The sequence below is a fragment of the Microchirus variegatus genome, assembly GCF_963457635.1.
Source record: "Microchirus variegatus genome assembly, chromosome: 18".
Taxonomy (NCBI): Eukaryota; Metazoa; Chordata; class Actinopteri; order Pleuronectiformes; family Soleidae; genus Microchirus; species Microchirus variegatus.
The window spans coordinates 13,219,685-13,235,518 of NC_139819.1; the positions used below are offsets into that span (position 1 = coordinate 13,219,685).

A 15,834-nucleotide genomic window follows, 5' to 3' on the forward strand; every position below is an offset into this window, starting at 1 on the left:
AACTTGAGCTTGCAGCCTCCTCCGTGGTTGTTCCCAGTTTGCTGTATTGTTCCCAGTGTAGTTGTCCTCTGCTACTTCTCACTTCTTGTTGTATATTCCAAATGAACTGCAGTGAAAATGCGCCATAAATCTCTGTACAACTTGACTTTTTACTTTGTGGACTGTACTTTGACTGTTTGATGCTGTGCACTGACTTTGAATAATCATATATGTAAAAGTTGTATTCCCCCACGTTTCAATTGTCAATTTGGATGCATGCTTCTTTGTAAACCTTTCAACTTTAGAAAATACATTTTAAAACATATTTAATGTGGTCTCTCAGCACAAAGAAAGGAAATTAATTATGGTCATATCATTATGAAAATAAAATAGAATAGACTCTATTGATCCATGATTGTTTAATGAAATAATAGTTTTAACGCTTACATATGTGTAGGGCAAAGGAACACAATGCTCTACATCAACAAAATACTCAATGTTCCTCAGGAACAAATAATGGTCTTTACTTTACAGAGGTTGCGCATTGTTGTTCACAGTTGAATGCAGGAATTTAATCCTTAGAGGAGAACGCACAGTCTGGAGTTTTTAGATGCTTTTCCGCTTGATGGTTTCCCCATGATGTGATGACCATCACTGTCTCCATTTTCCGCTGGGGTCTCTTCTGTGGCAAATGAAACAAATAAAACAAATGGAATCATTTGTTTCAAAGCTGTAGTGTGTAACTTTTTCATGTCAATTACATTAAAACTTTATCAAATTAGTTCACTTGATGGCTCTCTCTCTGTGTCCCTCAACACAGCAGCGTTTTCTTTACTTCATTGTCTGTGGTGACAAAGAGCGATGCACAGCTGATGGAGGGAAAGCTGAATAACAGCTAAACAGGTAGAGTGATGCTTAGTGATTTAGCGTCACTTGCTCTGAGAATATTTCTTGAAATATTTCAACGAGGGAACAGTTGTCTTGTGTGGTTTCACATCACCATAGTGAGCCACTGCCGGAACAAAACCTGGCCAGTTTTCGAGCTCCCGAATTTAGTGGCGAAACTCTGTATGGTGTTGTGAAACCACACAAGACGACGGTTTCTTCTCTGCAGATGTTTCAACAACAGAGAGTGAGAGTTGTGTTTAAAATATGCTGACTTGCGGCCAGCGCACCCATCGCGTCAATCATGTCCATTGCGTCCACAGTGGACGTTCGGTGTGAACACAGGATGTGGCATAGGGAACTTTATGTTCATTCATTAACTCGGCTTAGGGTAAACAAATGTTGAACGATAAATTTCGGTTAAAGAATTAACTCCAGTGTCCTGCATCATGAGTGATGGAGTGAGATACTGAAATCTATCAATAAAGCAAGTTGTGTCTGTGTGTCTGTGACAGGCATATCTCGCTGACCGTTAGTCAGATCGCCCTAAGACTTTGGATATGGGTTGAGCATGGCCCGATGGTGTGCATCCTTGCTTTTAAAAAATTTTTGGAGGAATTTTAATTTTCGCTGATTTACCACGCTACACCAGGCAGGCAGGGGCTCATCAGCAGTAGCTGTGCTGTCTGGAGCGGGGAGGTGGGAGTGAAGAGGCTGTCCTCACGGTGGGTGAGACATTTTCACACGGTTCACCGCAGAACATGGTGTTATACTGAAGCGACGAAGTCGGTGTCCATTCACCAATACGCAAGCACTTTGCATTAGCATGCTACTACTTTGCGGAAAACTTGGCGAACCTGTTTCCAAAGGTAAGCTAGTGAGGCCACTGATGTGGCTGACAGTCACAACAGCTAGTTACGCTAATGCTAATGGAAAATGAAAATATTTGCGCTGTGCCCAATGAGGTTGCACAGTGTTTGTATTATGTTAGCCTTTATGTTCCTTATCATGCATTGCCATAACTGAAAAATCTTCAGCTCCCATTATAGGATACATTCCTAATGTTGACCTAGAGTTGACCTGCAAAAGTTGCACACTGGAGCTTTATCAATTTGAAATAGTCAGCAGTCTCACCATTAGTGTCTTGATGACTCTCTTCCGTGCTGTCCTGCATGACCTGTGTGTCACAACAAACAACCTCCTATCACATCAGTGACCATCACAGTTCCTGTTTGTTTGTACAGTTTCGGGCCTCGATCTGTTGACAGCACTTACCTGTAAAACACTACTTTTGTTTTTCTTGCTCTGCTTGAGCGCGTTATACCTGCAAAAGGCAACAATCGGGAGAAAAAGTTCACACGTGACAGCCGAGTCTGATTTCCTTTATTAACACAGTCAAGAGAAACTGCCGTGCAGATAAGTGCCTCACATATGTGTCGGCCGCTCCACAGTTCAGATAACAAACAGAGTTCTGTTGAGTCGTGCAAAAGAGATGAAGCTCTCAGCAGTAAAAACTCTAAACCAGCTCCAGGGCAGATCTCAGTGAATTTACTATGTGTTTTGTTTCTTGTAGGATGTGATTTGAAGTCGCGACAATCTGCATATTCAATTAGCTGCTGGAAATAAGCACTTGCTTATAGTCGTAATACAGTCAATACCTGTAAATATGACAATCACAATATTGCATGGAGCTGAAATCTACCCACCGCTGCAGATAGGAGTCATGGGTCTTGTAGGCAGCTTTGGGCTTCCTCTTCAGTCCATCTGGTGTCCATGTTGTGCTTACATCCTCTCCTACATCCACCCTCCCAGCAGCTCCAGATGCAATAGGCATCTTTGGCAACAGAATATCAGAGATTAAAAAAATTAAATCTGTCTCATTTGGATGCAAGGTGCCGGATGAGATAACTCCCCTTTCGAAATCTCGCTCACGTCCTCAGCGTCCATTTGCTGCGAGGGTAAGAAAAAGTGGTCATGGAGTTTATGGGGATGTTTGTTGTGGTATCCGTGGCAACGGTGACCCAAAAGAATGAGGCCTCTCTGAATGTGACGAATCCAAAGACTAGCTACCGTACTTGATTTAAACGGGGACTCACTTGTATTTGGTTTCTGTGGTTTCTACTGTGGTTTATTTTATTCAGAAATGAATAAATATCATTGGGGTTATAACATAGAGGTAGCTACAAGTCTTTTACAATGGGAATTATCACTAAAATGTCAGATAAAGTGAGAACATCTTCTCGGATCGCTGCAGTAATGAGGAGTTTTTAGTTTTTCCTTTTATCTCTGTGTGTTGCTGCTTAACAGATTGAGCAAAGACACTTTGGAGGAGCCAACACTTTTATTATTTGCACATCATGCAAACAAATACGTTTACACAATAGTTTGGGACACCAACAGGACTGCGGCATTTACAGAAACAGATTCCATTGTTAATCCAACAAACATTCATGTGTCCTGCAGGTTTGCACGACCCAGGATTTTGACGTCACGGACGTGCCGTTCTTCTTAGGATTCTTCCTTCTCATCTCCATGTGTGATGATGTAGCAGAGTGACTTGTAGTCAATGTTTCCCGTTGGGTCAATGGGAGCGAGAGAGAAGGCCTGATCCGCCTAGAAGGTTTTATTAAATCCAGGTTAGAATCTGAAGGAACACTTTGAACATCTGTCAGTGGGACAATAGAAAACAACAAACCTCATCTGGTGTGAACTTATCAGCTTGGGTCATCAGCAGTCGCTTAAATCTGTATGAACAAAATATAATAGAATTGAAGGAGAGATAATTGAGATGTTGCAATGGAAGCTTCCTATTAATAATAATAGCAAAAAAAGGTTCTTACTCATCCTTATTAACAAAGCCTGTCCCATTTGGATCAAACAGTTTGAAGGCGGCAAGTATGGTGTCTTCAGGATCAGTACCTGACAGAGAAAAAAATCTATTATGATCAGGAAATCTGTTATTTAACCCTAAGTGCACCTGCAAGGCTGTGTGCCACAGTTGCACCCATGGTAAATTACCATGGGGATAACTCCTTATATGGACATCCTGGGGGGTGAGTGTTTATAGGTCACATATTCAGGCTTTATGTCTTCTTATGTGTTGTTGAGTCAAGTCAAGATTCATTTGATATCGCAGTTTTAGTAGCGATATAAAGTAGCAACAATTGCGCAGAAGTCACAAAATAGAGCGTTTTTCTTTTTGTTCAAAAAAATGAGCCAAGTGAACTTTGAACTGTGACGTATTTCCAAATTTCACAAGTCCAATCCGATTTTAAACATTTTGAGTACTTTTTTCTCAGGTGTGTTAATTGGTGAAAATGAATTTTTTGATTGCCTATAGGTTGTGCTGAATAAAAAAAAGAAAATAAGACACTAGGGATGTGAATTTGGGTGTCTCACGATTCGATTCCGATTCTTAGGGTCACGATTCGATTCAAAATCGATTCACGATTCAAAAAATTATGGAATGCATAGTGTGTTAAGGCAAATTATGGCATCAAAACAATACAGTTTGTATAAGATAATGTGATTTTTTTTTTTTTTTAAACTGATTCCAATGATGTAATCACACAAAGGCAAACTAAACAAACAAAAGTTAACATTTATTCATAAAAAAAATAAAAAATTAATTACTGTACAAAAAATAATAAATAAAAGCTTAGACTAGCTGCCTTTTTCTCCCAGAAGTTACAAAAATAAACTTTACACAAATAACACAAACTGGTGTGTGGTTTTTCAAAATAGAAACTTCAAAAAAAATATTGATTTTTGAAGTTTATGAATCGATTAAAAATTGTGGATTTATTTTAATTTATTTTTTCCCCCACCCCTATAAGACACTCTTTTCTTATAACCTCTGTATATATTGTATGTTTTAACATAGTAATGGAATAGTTAGTGCCAAAATAGTTAATGCTCTTTATTAAAGGTCCAGTGCATAATCTTTAGAAGTGTTTTTGACAGAAATTGTATATACTTCCCACAAGGGTGACTGAAAGGACAGTCACAACCTAATGGCAACTTTTCCACTTTATACAGTTTGAACACGACTCGGCACGGCTTTCAGCAGTGCTGTCCCTAAGTACACCACACTCCTCTGTTTAATATTGAGATTTCAGAAATTCAGCAGATTAGCGCATGTTTTCTGATCTACAGTTCGGCATTGTTAGGTTAGATTCCTGTGTCAGACGTCATGTCTTCCAGTGACGACATTCTCTGACCAATCGGTGTCAGAAAATGTCACATTTTAGTATCGGCTCAGCTCACTCAGAACCTCGCCAGAGCAGGTAGTAAAAAAAAAGTAACTTGTATAAAACCATTCACGTATTTGAACTCGTGCGACTTACCATTGAGTTTCTCCCCAAAAAGACTGAGGAACACAGTGAAGTTGATGGGACCTTTCCCCTCGTTCAGCATCTCCTCCAGTTCCTCGTCTTGGACATTAAGCTTCCCTGACACACACACACAGTTAGATACAGTATATGTAGAGAAATATATACGTAAAAAAACATAAAATTAAAAGGTAAATAATAATAAATACCCAGCTGTGCGTAGGTCTCCTTCAAGTCTTGTTTTTTAATAACACCATCTCTGTCTTGGTCAATACAACCAAAAGCCTATCAGGTAAAAAGCACAAACTTATAATCCTTAATCAGATATTTAATAATTTTTTAACTGCTTTGTTCTTGCTTCAGAATTTTTAGTGCATCCAAAGGGAAGTTAAACATAATTATTCATTAATTGAAGTCAAAAGTTTCACATTAATCTTGACCTATTGCACAAAATAACTGCTTATAGGCAAATATAATTACAGTCAGTGAAATACTGATGCTTTTAACTCAATACTGTAATATCTTTTTACCATTTCTCAACAAAAAGTTGGCTTTTCGGTGCTTAATAGAAACATGATTTAGAATGCGGATATACTCTTCCGTCCATGCACTTCCTTTAAGAAGAAATTTAATTGACTGAAGAAAATAAATTGTAACAATTTCTCCTTCGTCTCACCTCCTTGAACTCTTGTATCTGGGACTGCTCGAACATGGAGAACACATTGGAGCAGGACTTCTGTCCTCCCCTCTGTCTCTTATTAGAGGCCTTCTTACTTGCCTGAGAAGATGAAGACACATTTTGACAACCCACATGTTTGGTGTATTAAAAAAAAAGGTGTATAAAACAACTGTTTTCACCACTGCAAATAATTACATTATCTGGCTTTCCAATATTAAAAGACTGGAAAAGACTTACCATGTCTTGACTGATGTTAACACGGACTCCCAGCAGAGGTGTGATGCTGGTGTGGGTTTTATGTATACTCCATCTTATCTTCTACCGTCCCATTATAGCCTGTGGTGGGCAGCACAGTCCCTTACATGGCCACGGCCGCTCTGCTCTGTGCGAGTGTCAGTAAAGGGACCTGATAAGAGGTGAAGCAGCCAGGATTCCTCTGCAAACAAAAATAGAGATATGAAGTATCCAAAACTGAGCAAGGACACAGGGGGAAAGTGACCTCTGTTTGAAATTCAAGGTTTATAACGTTCCATGAGAATTGTCTTAAATCTGCAAATAAAAACAATTCACTCAACAAATGGAGACATGGTAAAGTCAGGAATCTCTCAAAGTATGTATGTCATATTTTCTAATATCTTTTTGTACATGTAGTTTCTTGCGGTCCTATAATTTATTCAATTTCTCTTTTTAAAAACAACAACAAAAGAAACCAATTAGAAATGAGAGGAAAACAACAAAGAAAGCAGATTCAACTTTGTTTACAGATAAACTACTGTTGAATTATGTGTAATTAGCTAGCGTGGGTGCATAAAGACAATTCAATGGGATCTTTGCACAGTAACCGAACAGAACCTTGGTTTGAGTTTGAGTTTGAGTTTATTTAAACCAGGGACAATACATATTAATGAACATATACATGTAAATATGCAAGATTATAGCCAACCGGCTAATTTCCATCTTTAGTCCCTTTGGCAGGTTGATGTCAACAACATAGGATAGTAAAATCAATTAAAACAATAGTAACAACAAATAGAACAGTTAGCCTACATGGCTAGTATGAGTAGGGGAAATAATTACAGAGAGAGAACTAACAAAATTAGACAAAGAATAAAAAAACAAAGACAAAAGCAATGAAGAGTGTAGTGGATCATGAAACACATGTGCACCACACAATAAAAATGTTTAGGCAGGGTTGTGGCAACAGTGCTGTTCTTCCAATAGCCAGACTTTGAGATGTTTGGTAAAAGAGGTCAGAGTCGGGAGTTCACGTATTGTGTGTGGTATTGAATTCCAGGTGTGAGAAGCACGAACAGAAAACGTGGTTTGACTAAAGGCACTCTTGTTTGATGGGATTAGTAACATTCTGTACTTTTCCTGCTGAAAAATTTCAAAATATCTTCTGCAAAAAAAAGACCAAATAATATAAATAACTGTACTGGGTGCAATTACACTAATAGTTTGTGGTGAATCTCTTATCTAGGTAGTGACCCACTATAGCAATAGCTGTTGTGTAAACAGGAAAAGTATATAATATGCATGTTTGGAAGCATTTGTGTAACACTAATAGACCTAATACAGGCCTGATTTCACTTTTATATGACACCGTTGCGTCTAAGATTTGTGTAACTCAAAAATTATTAGCTAATCCATTTTAACTGTGACATTAAATTTTATTATATTCGGAAAAAAACATAAAAACCGTCAGTTTATAGTATCCATCATACATTTTATAATGGTCATCATGAAAAAAACAAGCTAAACACACACACACACACACACACAGACACACACAGTTGTAAACATAATATTTAAATGTATAATACCAAAAGTAATATGATTCACAAGAAGAAATTACTACAATAGAGCAATGAATATATTATATACTATCTATATAGTTTACAAGAGCATTTACAAAAATTAAATCTTAAATCGACCAGTCCTCACTGGTACTATAATACACCATAATCAATAATACATTTATGAGATGGACCAGTCCAAACCCAAATACTATTAACAGACAGTGATACACACAAGAAGCAGGCGAAAGTTTGGGGTCCAACAGTAAACAAGTTCTTAAAGCTCAATAACACAGACATTGCTATCAGTTGGTCCAGTACTATACAGCAGTCGATACAGTTTACAGCTTTCTTGTCAATTCATCCTCCAAACACAAGTATCCAGCACATCCCTCTGAGCCTGAAAAAGGCCAGAGCTTCATGTCTGTGGATGAAATGTCACCAGTGTTCACCACTGTCCTGCAGGGAAATAGCTCAGTTCACTGCTCACTTCATGCATGAAGCCATCTTACAGGCCACTGCTGAGATAAGGGCTGCCCCCCGTCCGCTCCCTTCCTCTGACTGGATGAAGGTGATCTCACAGTGAGGCGTGAGCTCCCAGACGATTTTGTGGAATCTGTCACTGAAACTAAGAAAGAGAAACAATATAATTAACCCCTCAAGCTTCCCATTTTCACTTTCACCCCCATTATTTCATCATACAAAAAAGGATTTGGGGAGTTTGACCAGTGAGACATAGAGAATATGGTTTAGAAAAGGGTTAACTCGTATGAGAAGCATCTTTTCTTTGCTGCTTATTTACAAAAGTGATGTGAGACACGGCATTCCTCACCATGGGTGCAGCTTGTAGACAGATCCATCAACCCCCACAGTGATCTGCAGGGCTTCCAGACTGCGTCGCGCCCGCATTCTATTGATCACACCAGCAAGCCCTGCACCGCACATGTGAGCGGAGCGTGTGGAAACACTCTCACAGACCAGACGCACAATATCACAGTCTATCTCTGATGGCAAAACACCCAGTGAGGACAGGATGTTGTAGATCTGTTTTCTGTCACCAGTGTCACTAAAAAAAGAGAAGAAAGGCAAAATTAAGAAGTAGCTTATAAAAAATATCTCCCACTATTCCATCAGCATAAACTAATCTGACCCAAAATATGCTTTGTATTGCTTTTTTCCCTCTGTTTATGCAAATGCAATGACTGTCTATAAAAATAACTAATATTTTATATCATATATTATCCTTTGATTTATTTGATAGGCCACTTTCACTTTACATGTAGCGGTTTTACAATAAGCTGTTGGAAAACTGGAGCCAACGACGCTCACCTCTCCACCTGTGAGACGTAATGTGTCTCAAAGCTGCCTCGTGTCTTCAGCAGCTCTGATGCTTCACCGTCAAACAGCAGGTCTTCATTCACCAGCTTCAGCAGAACAAGTCTGACCAGCTCGCCCATGTACTTCCCACTGATCAGCTTCTCGTACCTGCAGCGGGCAACGCCAACAAACAGAGGTCACTTTAAAATCCCCGGAATACTGAAGGTAAGTAAATGAGCCCAAAAGAGGATGTTGAAATGGGGGAACAAAGAGGAAGTGAATCGTGCAATGCATGAGCAAACAAATTTCAATCTCAAACAGCTATCTTTCTCTGCACAGACAGGGGTGAGTGGGTGAGGATGGCAACGTTTCTCAGTGTGAAGGGCCGCCGGTGCAAAAGGCAAACAACCATTAGGCCGACAGGCACCATGACAAGCAGTCGAGAGAGTGATCATTAATCTGACACATCCACCTGCTGACCAGCCAATGACGTACGAGGGCCATGGCCATTTACAAACATCCTGACAAAAACAGCTGGTAGCTCAGGACTTTCCTGGTAACCTTGGATAAGGGTCTGGTGAGTATTGCCACAACAACAATATTAATCGAGAAAAACAGAGGGTAAGTGATGGGATGGGTTCAGGCTAAGGGGAGGTGTTTGGCATGTTTTTAATTACTACTCACAGCTGATGTCCAGGGTTAATGGAGGTCTCGTCCACCACTCTGTCATACTCCAGCCTGAAGTCCTCCAGCTCCCCGTTGTCTCCGAAAGCCCCCCACTCTGTGTTCACACACATGCGCCCCTCCTCCCCTTCAACCAACTCGACAGTCCTCATCTCCTCCATGTAGCAGGTGTTGCAGCCAGTCCCTGGATACAAAAAAGCAAATGGTACAGACGTTAGACCTGTTTGTGTACACGTGCGAGTGCACATGAGGGTTATACGAGTAAAACTTCTTACCAACAATCATTCCAACTTCACAGCTGCGATCTTCATAATAGCAGGAGATCATGGTGGCTACTGTGTCATTCACCATAGCAACTACATCCATCTCAAAGTCCTGAATGACAGAGAGGATAACATTGTAACTACAACCATCTACGTACAGGTGGTAACATCTGTACGTGGTAACACTGACTTGTTAACTTTTTATAAAGGATAGACCGATTAAACATAACTCACTCCACGTCTCTTGATTGCATCTCTGAGTAAACCCACAATGTTGTTCCCTTCTGCCCCAGAAGCTTTGAACCCTTTGGTCCAGTTGATGAGAATTCCCTGTGGAAAGAAAGAGACGAAGTTCAGAGGTATAAGTTTATTATTATTATTATTGTTATTATTATAATATATAATATATATATTATTATTATATATATAATAATAATAATAATAATAATAATAACTACAGACCGTGAGTCAAATGCATTCTATTTTGGTGGGGGATGTTGTTGGTGGATGTCAGTGTTACACATTTTACTACCGACTTCGTACCTTGTCAATGTCCTCATGTCGTACTGGAAAAGAGAAGGTGAAACCCAGAGGAAGCTTCTTGTGCTTGATGTGGTGTCTGTCCAAGAAGTCTGACATACATTCTGCAATGTAGTCAAACAGCTACAACAAAAAAGATCAGCATTTATAAATCAAGGACCTGACGACAGATGTCATAAGCCTTTATCAGCTGGTGGACAACTGAGATTCTGCATTTACTGACCATTTCAGCTGTCCCGGTCATGGCATCTTCCGGAATGGAGTACATCTGATTCTTGGTCTCCACCCTCCATTTGCTCTCCTCATCTTCACCCACTATGACCAACATGACACGGATGTTTGTTCCTCCCAGGTCCAGAGCCAGGAAATCACCAACCTCTGTCAAAACACAGAGACATGACATCTGAATACATGTACTGCTTTACATGTGCCTGGTGATAGAATAGAATGGAATAAAACAATATAGGGAGAGAAGATTAAAAAGTAACTAAACCAACTGCTCGAATATATAAAATGACTCAGGATGTCAGCTCTTTTATAGCACATGGATTGAAACTGTTCAGGATTCTGAATATTAGATGACATATTTGATTCTTGGGAGGAAAAAAGGACAATTTTAGGATGAAGAATGAGTTTCTACCTGAGCCCTCAGGGGTCGAGCACACATAAGTTGGAAGCATTTTGACACTGGCCTCTTCATGCGTCTCCACACGTAGTCCTCTCTCCATTTCCTTCTGCATCCGCTTCATGATTTCTTTGAGTTCTTCCTTATTCACTTGGAACTCGGACAGAATCTGATTGACCTGTGATGAGTGAAGAAAGGAGAAGGTCAGCAGCTGCATAAAAAAAACAGTTTCCCTTTGGTTCTGGACAAAAATAAAATCTTACCATTAGGATTTTATCCAACACAGATCTGGAGCTATAAGGCATCTTCACCATCTGGTCAACATGAGCGGTAACACAGGGCATCTTCACAGGTTTAACTAGATGAGCTTCTCTGTGTGTTTCTAGGTGTGTTGTAAGTGCGAGGTCACCCGTGTGTGCAGAGAAGAGTCAGTGAAGTGTGAGTGACTCTGAATGAGAACCTCAGCTGTTTTTATGCTTAGGTGAAGTGGGCTGGATGCATCAGTCACAACATTATGCCCACCCCCTCCTAACCTCACCCCATCTGGACACACACATGCACATGTACATGCAGGTGCACAACTGCTGTACAGAGTTTAAAGATCTAACTTTAGTTTACCACTGACTGGATGAGGATTTTATCATATATACATTACATTTTTTTTTATATAATAGTTTTCATATAAATGTATGCTTTATGTCATTGAATTTGTTTATATTTGAAAACATACTCAACATAAATGACACATTAAAAAACAAGTTTTATCTCATGATACATCACCAAAGTTATACTTTCCCCAAAAAGTCCTGGCGTCAGACAAACATAAAAGTTTAACAGGATATTCAAACATGCAACTCAATCTCTCTCACACACACCATCCTAATCATGTCTTCACCTTGAAATGTACTGAAGTAAGTCCCCATAATGTGACTGTCTAATGACTATGCAAAATTGTCTGAATATTATTTGATTCATTATTGGGAAAAAATGGATGATGGATAGTGATAGAATTTATATTATAAATAATCACATATTATTCTAATCTAACTCTGAACGTGTGACTTATGTTTTTAACATGTTGGCTTAGGTACTTTTCATTGCAACTTTTAAAGAGATATTTTTCTCGTTAAATTAAAGTTGGATAAGCAAAAGGGACGATCTAACAATAAATGCTGTGATAGGTCGGTGTCAAAAGTGAAATGCTGATCACTGTTCATGAACAACAGTATAGCAAATTGCCTTTTAACTTACACCCAAAATGGTTTGGTGAATCATTCTTTGCCTTCTTGTGGCAATGTCTGACCAATGACCTAGAAAACAACATTTTATAGCCCAGCAACATGACTACATATAATAGAAATAAAAATAGATTCATTTGGACACGCAACTTGTGTTCTAGGGCCATCATCTTTTTTTAGAAACGTTGCTCAATGCAGGTACTTCAAAAAGGCAGGGTTAAATATATATTTGTTCAACAAAAAGGTCTAAAATTAGAAACAGTGAGGGATGAACAACCTCTAAAACTAACAATAGTATGCTACAGGTCATGGCCTTTGTGCTTATCAGCTCCAGAAGTTTAACTGACCATAGGTGAGAGCTTTTCTTAGCTCTGACATCTGGTCTGTGAGGTAACTGTGACCCTCTCCCCCAGTGCCCTGACTGGAAGTTTTGTAAGTAAACATAAATGGTGACACTTACCCAAAGATAAATAGTCACATACTCATTATTAAGGTACACCTTTAAACCACAAACATGTCTGATATACAGCATGTGGTGCTGGGATATGTCCAAGACATTTTACCTATAATTTATGAAATATACAAAATAATGATATTTAAAGATCATGTGATCTATATAATGATTAACATGGACCATACAGTGGTGCAAGTGGCTAGACTGTTGCCACACAGCAGGAAGGTTTGCTGGTTCATGTCCTGGTCCGAACCTTTCCCTGTTCTCCCTGTGTTTGCATGGGTTTTCTCCAGGAACTCTGTCGCTCATGTCCACAAAATATGCAGACGTTAACTGAATACTAAATTGGCTGAGTGTTGGTCTCTACATGTTGACCCTGTGATAGATAGTTCTGGTGACCGGTCCAGGGTGCTCCCCGTCTTTCGCCCAAGTTCAACTTGGCGATTGCAACCACATCCCTCATGTGGAGGATAAAGCAGTATTAAAGCTCAAAATGAGAGAATTTAAAAGGTATGTTATGTATGTTAAGGTAAGTTCAATTTGTGCACACTAGCACTGACTTACTTTGTGTTGTGTTCATTTGCAGGTAGGAGTTGAATGTGTGCCAAGTGCTTGTCAATTGCAGATCATCTGCTTAATTTAACCAACTGGGTTGTTTGCACAAGGAGCTGCCTGATGCACTTCCAGTCAGCCAGCTGTCTTCCGTGCTGTAAATGCCTATGTCAACACGTTACTTGATTACAGGGGAAAGGAAATGTAAAGATCTGTAGCCTTGTGGAACATTACCTCATACTTTACATCAAGGAATCTATGTCACAACTCTTTCTTGCTCCACGTGAGTGGAAATGATGGCAACTTTTCGCACACACTCCGAACAATAAATTACTATCACATTCTGTAGCAATGGGCTTCAACTCAGCCACTGACTTAAACTCAACAACCTGTATATTTGATTAGTTACATTCATGAGCAATTACAGTACACTTTTGATTAATTAATGAATTACTTATTTATTTTTATATAATTAGATTACTTTATTACAGTGCCTCATTTGTCTGGAAGATACTGACCGAGTATTATTTGACAAATAGATACCATACCTTTTCCATCATATCCATCAATCAACGAAGATTCCTCATTGTCCTGCCAAACATCAGGGTTTTGCAGTGAAAGTTCACTCCTTTTTAGAGAGAGTTGTGGAAATCCCCAATTTTCTGCTGTGAGGACTGCGTTTCCCCCACATGAATTGTAAAGAATGTTAAATGTATACGGGACACCGTCCAACCATAATATCAGGTTATAGTTAGGTCTTTGTTTCAGTCCAGGACACGTCTCAAACACAAAGGCCTTTTCGATGTCTTTTCAAGGTTTAGGTAAATCCTGTGGATTGGTCTTCATTCTTGCAGTTAAATGGTCCAGTTAATATCCACATGTGCCATCATCTCCAACCGTCATTGAAATGAGCTGGTAGACTGAAAATCCCGTTCAAATCTTTGTTTTATGAATAAAACATAAAATGTCATGGTATCAAAAATCGAGAAAACATTACGACCCTAACCTCGAATTCGAAAGTGGCAGCTACTTGTAGTCATCATGGGTTCAACTTCAGCAACCGAAACTATACCGGAGAAAACAAGAAAGAAAAAATCCCCTGGTATAGTAGGGAGACAGATGCACCTGAGGCTTTGCCGTTTCCATGTTGAAGTGGTTTCAATGTGTTGCCTTGGCGATGCATTACAAACACACTTCGACCATGGAAAACACTTACCACTGACTGAGTTAAGTGGCCGAGAACATTGTTAAATGGAGCACGATTACGAAGAAAACATCAGTAAAAGCAGAAGCTGGTAGTGGATGACATGGCCAACGTGTTTTTTTTAATACATTACATTTATATGGACTTCCACACATTATTGTTCAATTAGATCTAGTTGTGTTTTGTCAAAATGTTTCTCACCTTTTAAAGTGCTGTGTCTTTGAAGATATGCAAGAAAACCATGGGATGTTATTGATATCCAAATGAACTGTTGATTTTAGTGTCTAATATGTCACTGAAAATAAAACTGTAGAATGCAGGATGTGAGAAGAATAATTAAATATTTTCTACTGAATATATTCAAGATTACCCACTTGATTTCCACATCATAGTCAATGTCTTCCACTTATTGGTGTCAAGGGTGATAAAGATGAAAACAACATTAAATTGCATGCTTCAATCCTGGTAAGAGACAATTATTTTATGATAGTGTATCTTAGAGATTTCATAATTACAAATTGGCTGATCTATTTAAACAAACGAAGATTGAGAGTATTTGAAAGTTCACATGCATTCTTCTTTTCCAGGGAATTTCTAATTTTTACCCATTTTTGTCAAGTGTGTATACAAGTATCCCAATATACACAAAAATTACATTCATGTATTTATACAAGTGTTAACCATTTTGAAAAATCCAGGACAGGTCTGACAGAAATTTTTAAAAACTTGGTAAGTACTAGAGGCAAAACCTTTTATTTCAATTACCTAATAATTTTTACATGTTGTAATGTTTTTTTTTTAAAGGATTCTATATATTTAAATTCAAAGAAATATCTTGTCAAAATACAAAACACAGAACCATGGGGAGAAAAAAAACTTTATAAATTGAGGGAAAAAACTGATCATAAATAGACTGACATGGTGGCCAAGAACAAGCACAGTCTAGACACAGAAGGTGATGGGCAATAAGGTGAGACGTACAATAATACAAATAGGCCATGAAGGCACGGTGGCCAACATTACCGACGTATGCTAATACAAAAAGCAATGGCACAGCGTCCATACAAAGCCAGGTATGATGTAGATCGGGATCTATTTTTACATGTTAGGGCTAATGGTGGATTAATGGCCATGTTGGGAAAGAAAAAAGGCACAGCAGCCAAGAAGTAGAGCAGTTATAGCAGGGCAAACCTGATTTAGCCTCTGGTCCTCCAACACCACTACACATTTTAAGCTAAAGACATCAGAATTTCAACATTTACAGAGTTCCATTAAAAAAAAGTCTAG

General features: G+C 38.9%; 2 protein-coding genes across 2 annotated transcripts; both read right to left on the bottom strand.

Annotated features, from left to right (window-relative positions):
- Positions 1-3,372: 3,372 nt before the first annotated feature.
- Positions 3,373-5,979, bottom strand: LOC310940069 (myosin regulatory light chain 2, atrial isoform-like; the record flags this gene model as incomplete). The annotated part of the gene is made up of 6 exons (XM_083904989.1): positions 5,872-5,979; positions 5,405-5,480; positions 5,211-5,315; positions 3,705-3,783; positions 3,560-3,608; positions 3,373-3,477 (listed from the first exon to the last, which is right to left on the bottom strand). The coding sequence occupies exons 1-6, from the start codon at positions 5,905-5,907 to the stop codon at positions 3,373-3,375; spliced, it is 450 nt and encodes a 149-aa protein (XP_083761115.1). The 5' UTR covers positions 5,908-5,979.
- Positions 5,980-8,156: 2,177 nt separating this feature from the next.
- On the bottom strand, positions 8,157-11,451 carry gck (glucokinase (hexokinase 4); the record flags this gene model as incomplete). Its single annotated transcript, XM_083905199.1, has 10 exons — positions 11,363-11,451; positions 11,115-11,277; positions 10,698-10,852; positions 10,478-10,597; positions 10,169-10,264; positions 9,947-10,046; positions 9,672-9,855; positions 9,000-9,155; positions 8,503-8,736; positions 8,157-8,298 (listed from the first exon to the last, which is right to left on the bottom strand). The coding sequence occupies exons 1-10, from the start codon at positions 11,441-11,443 to the stop codon at positions 8,157-8,159; spliced, it is 1,431 nt and encodes a 476-aa protein (XP_083761325.1). The 5' UTR covers positions 11,444-11,451.
- Positions 11,452-15,834: the final 4,383 nt, after the last annotated feature.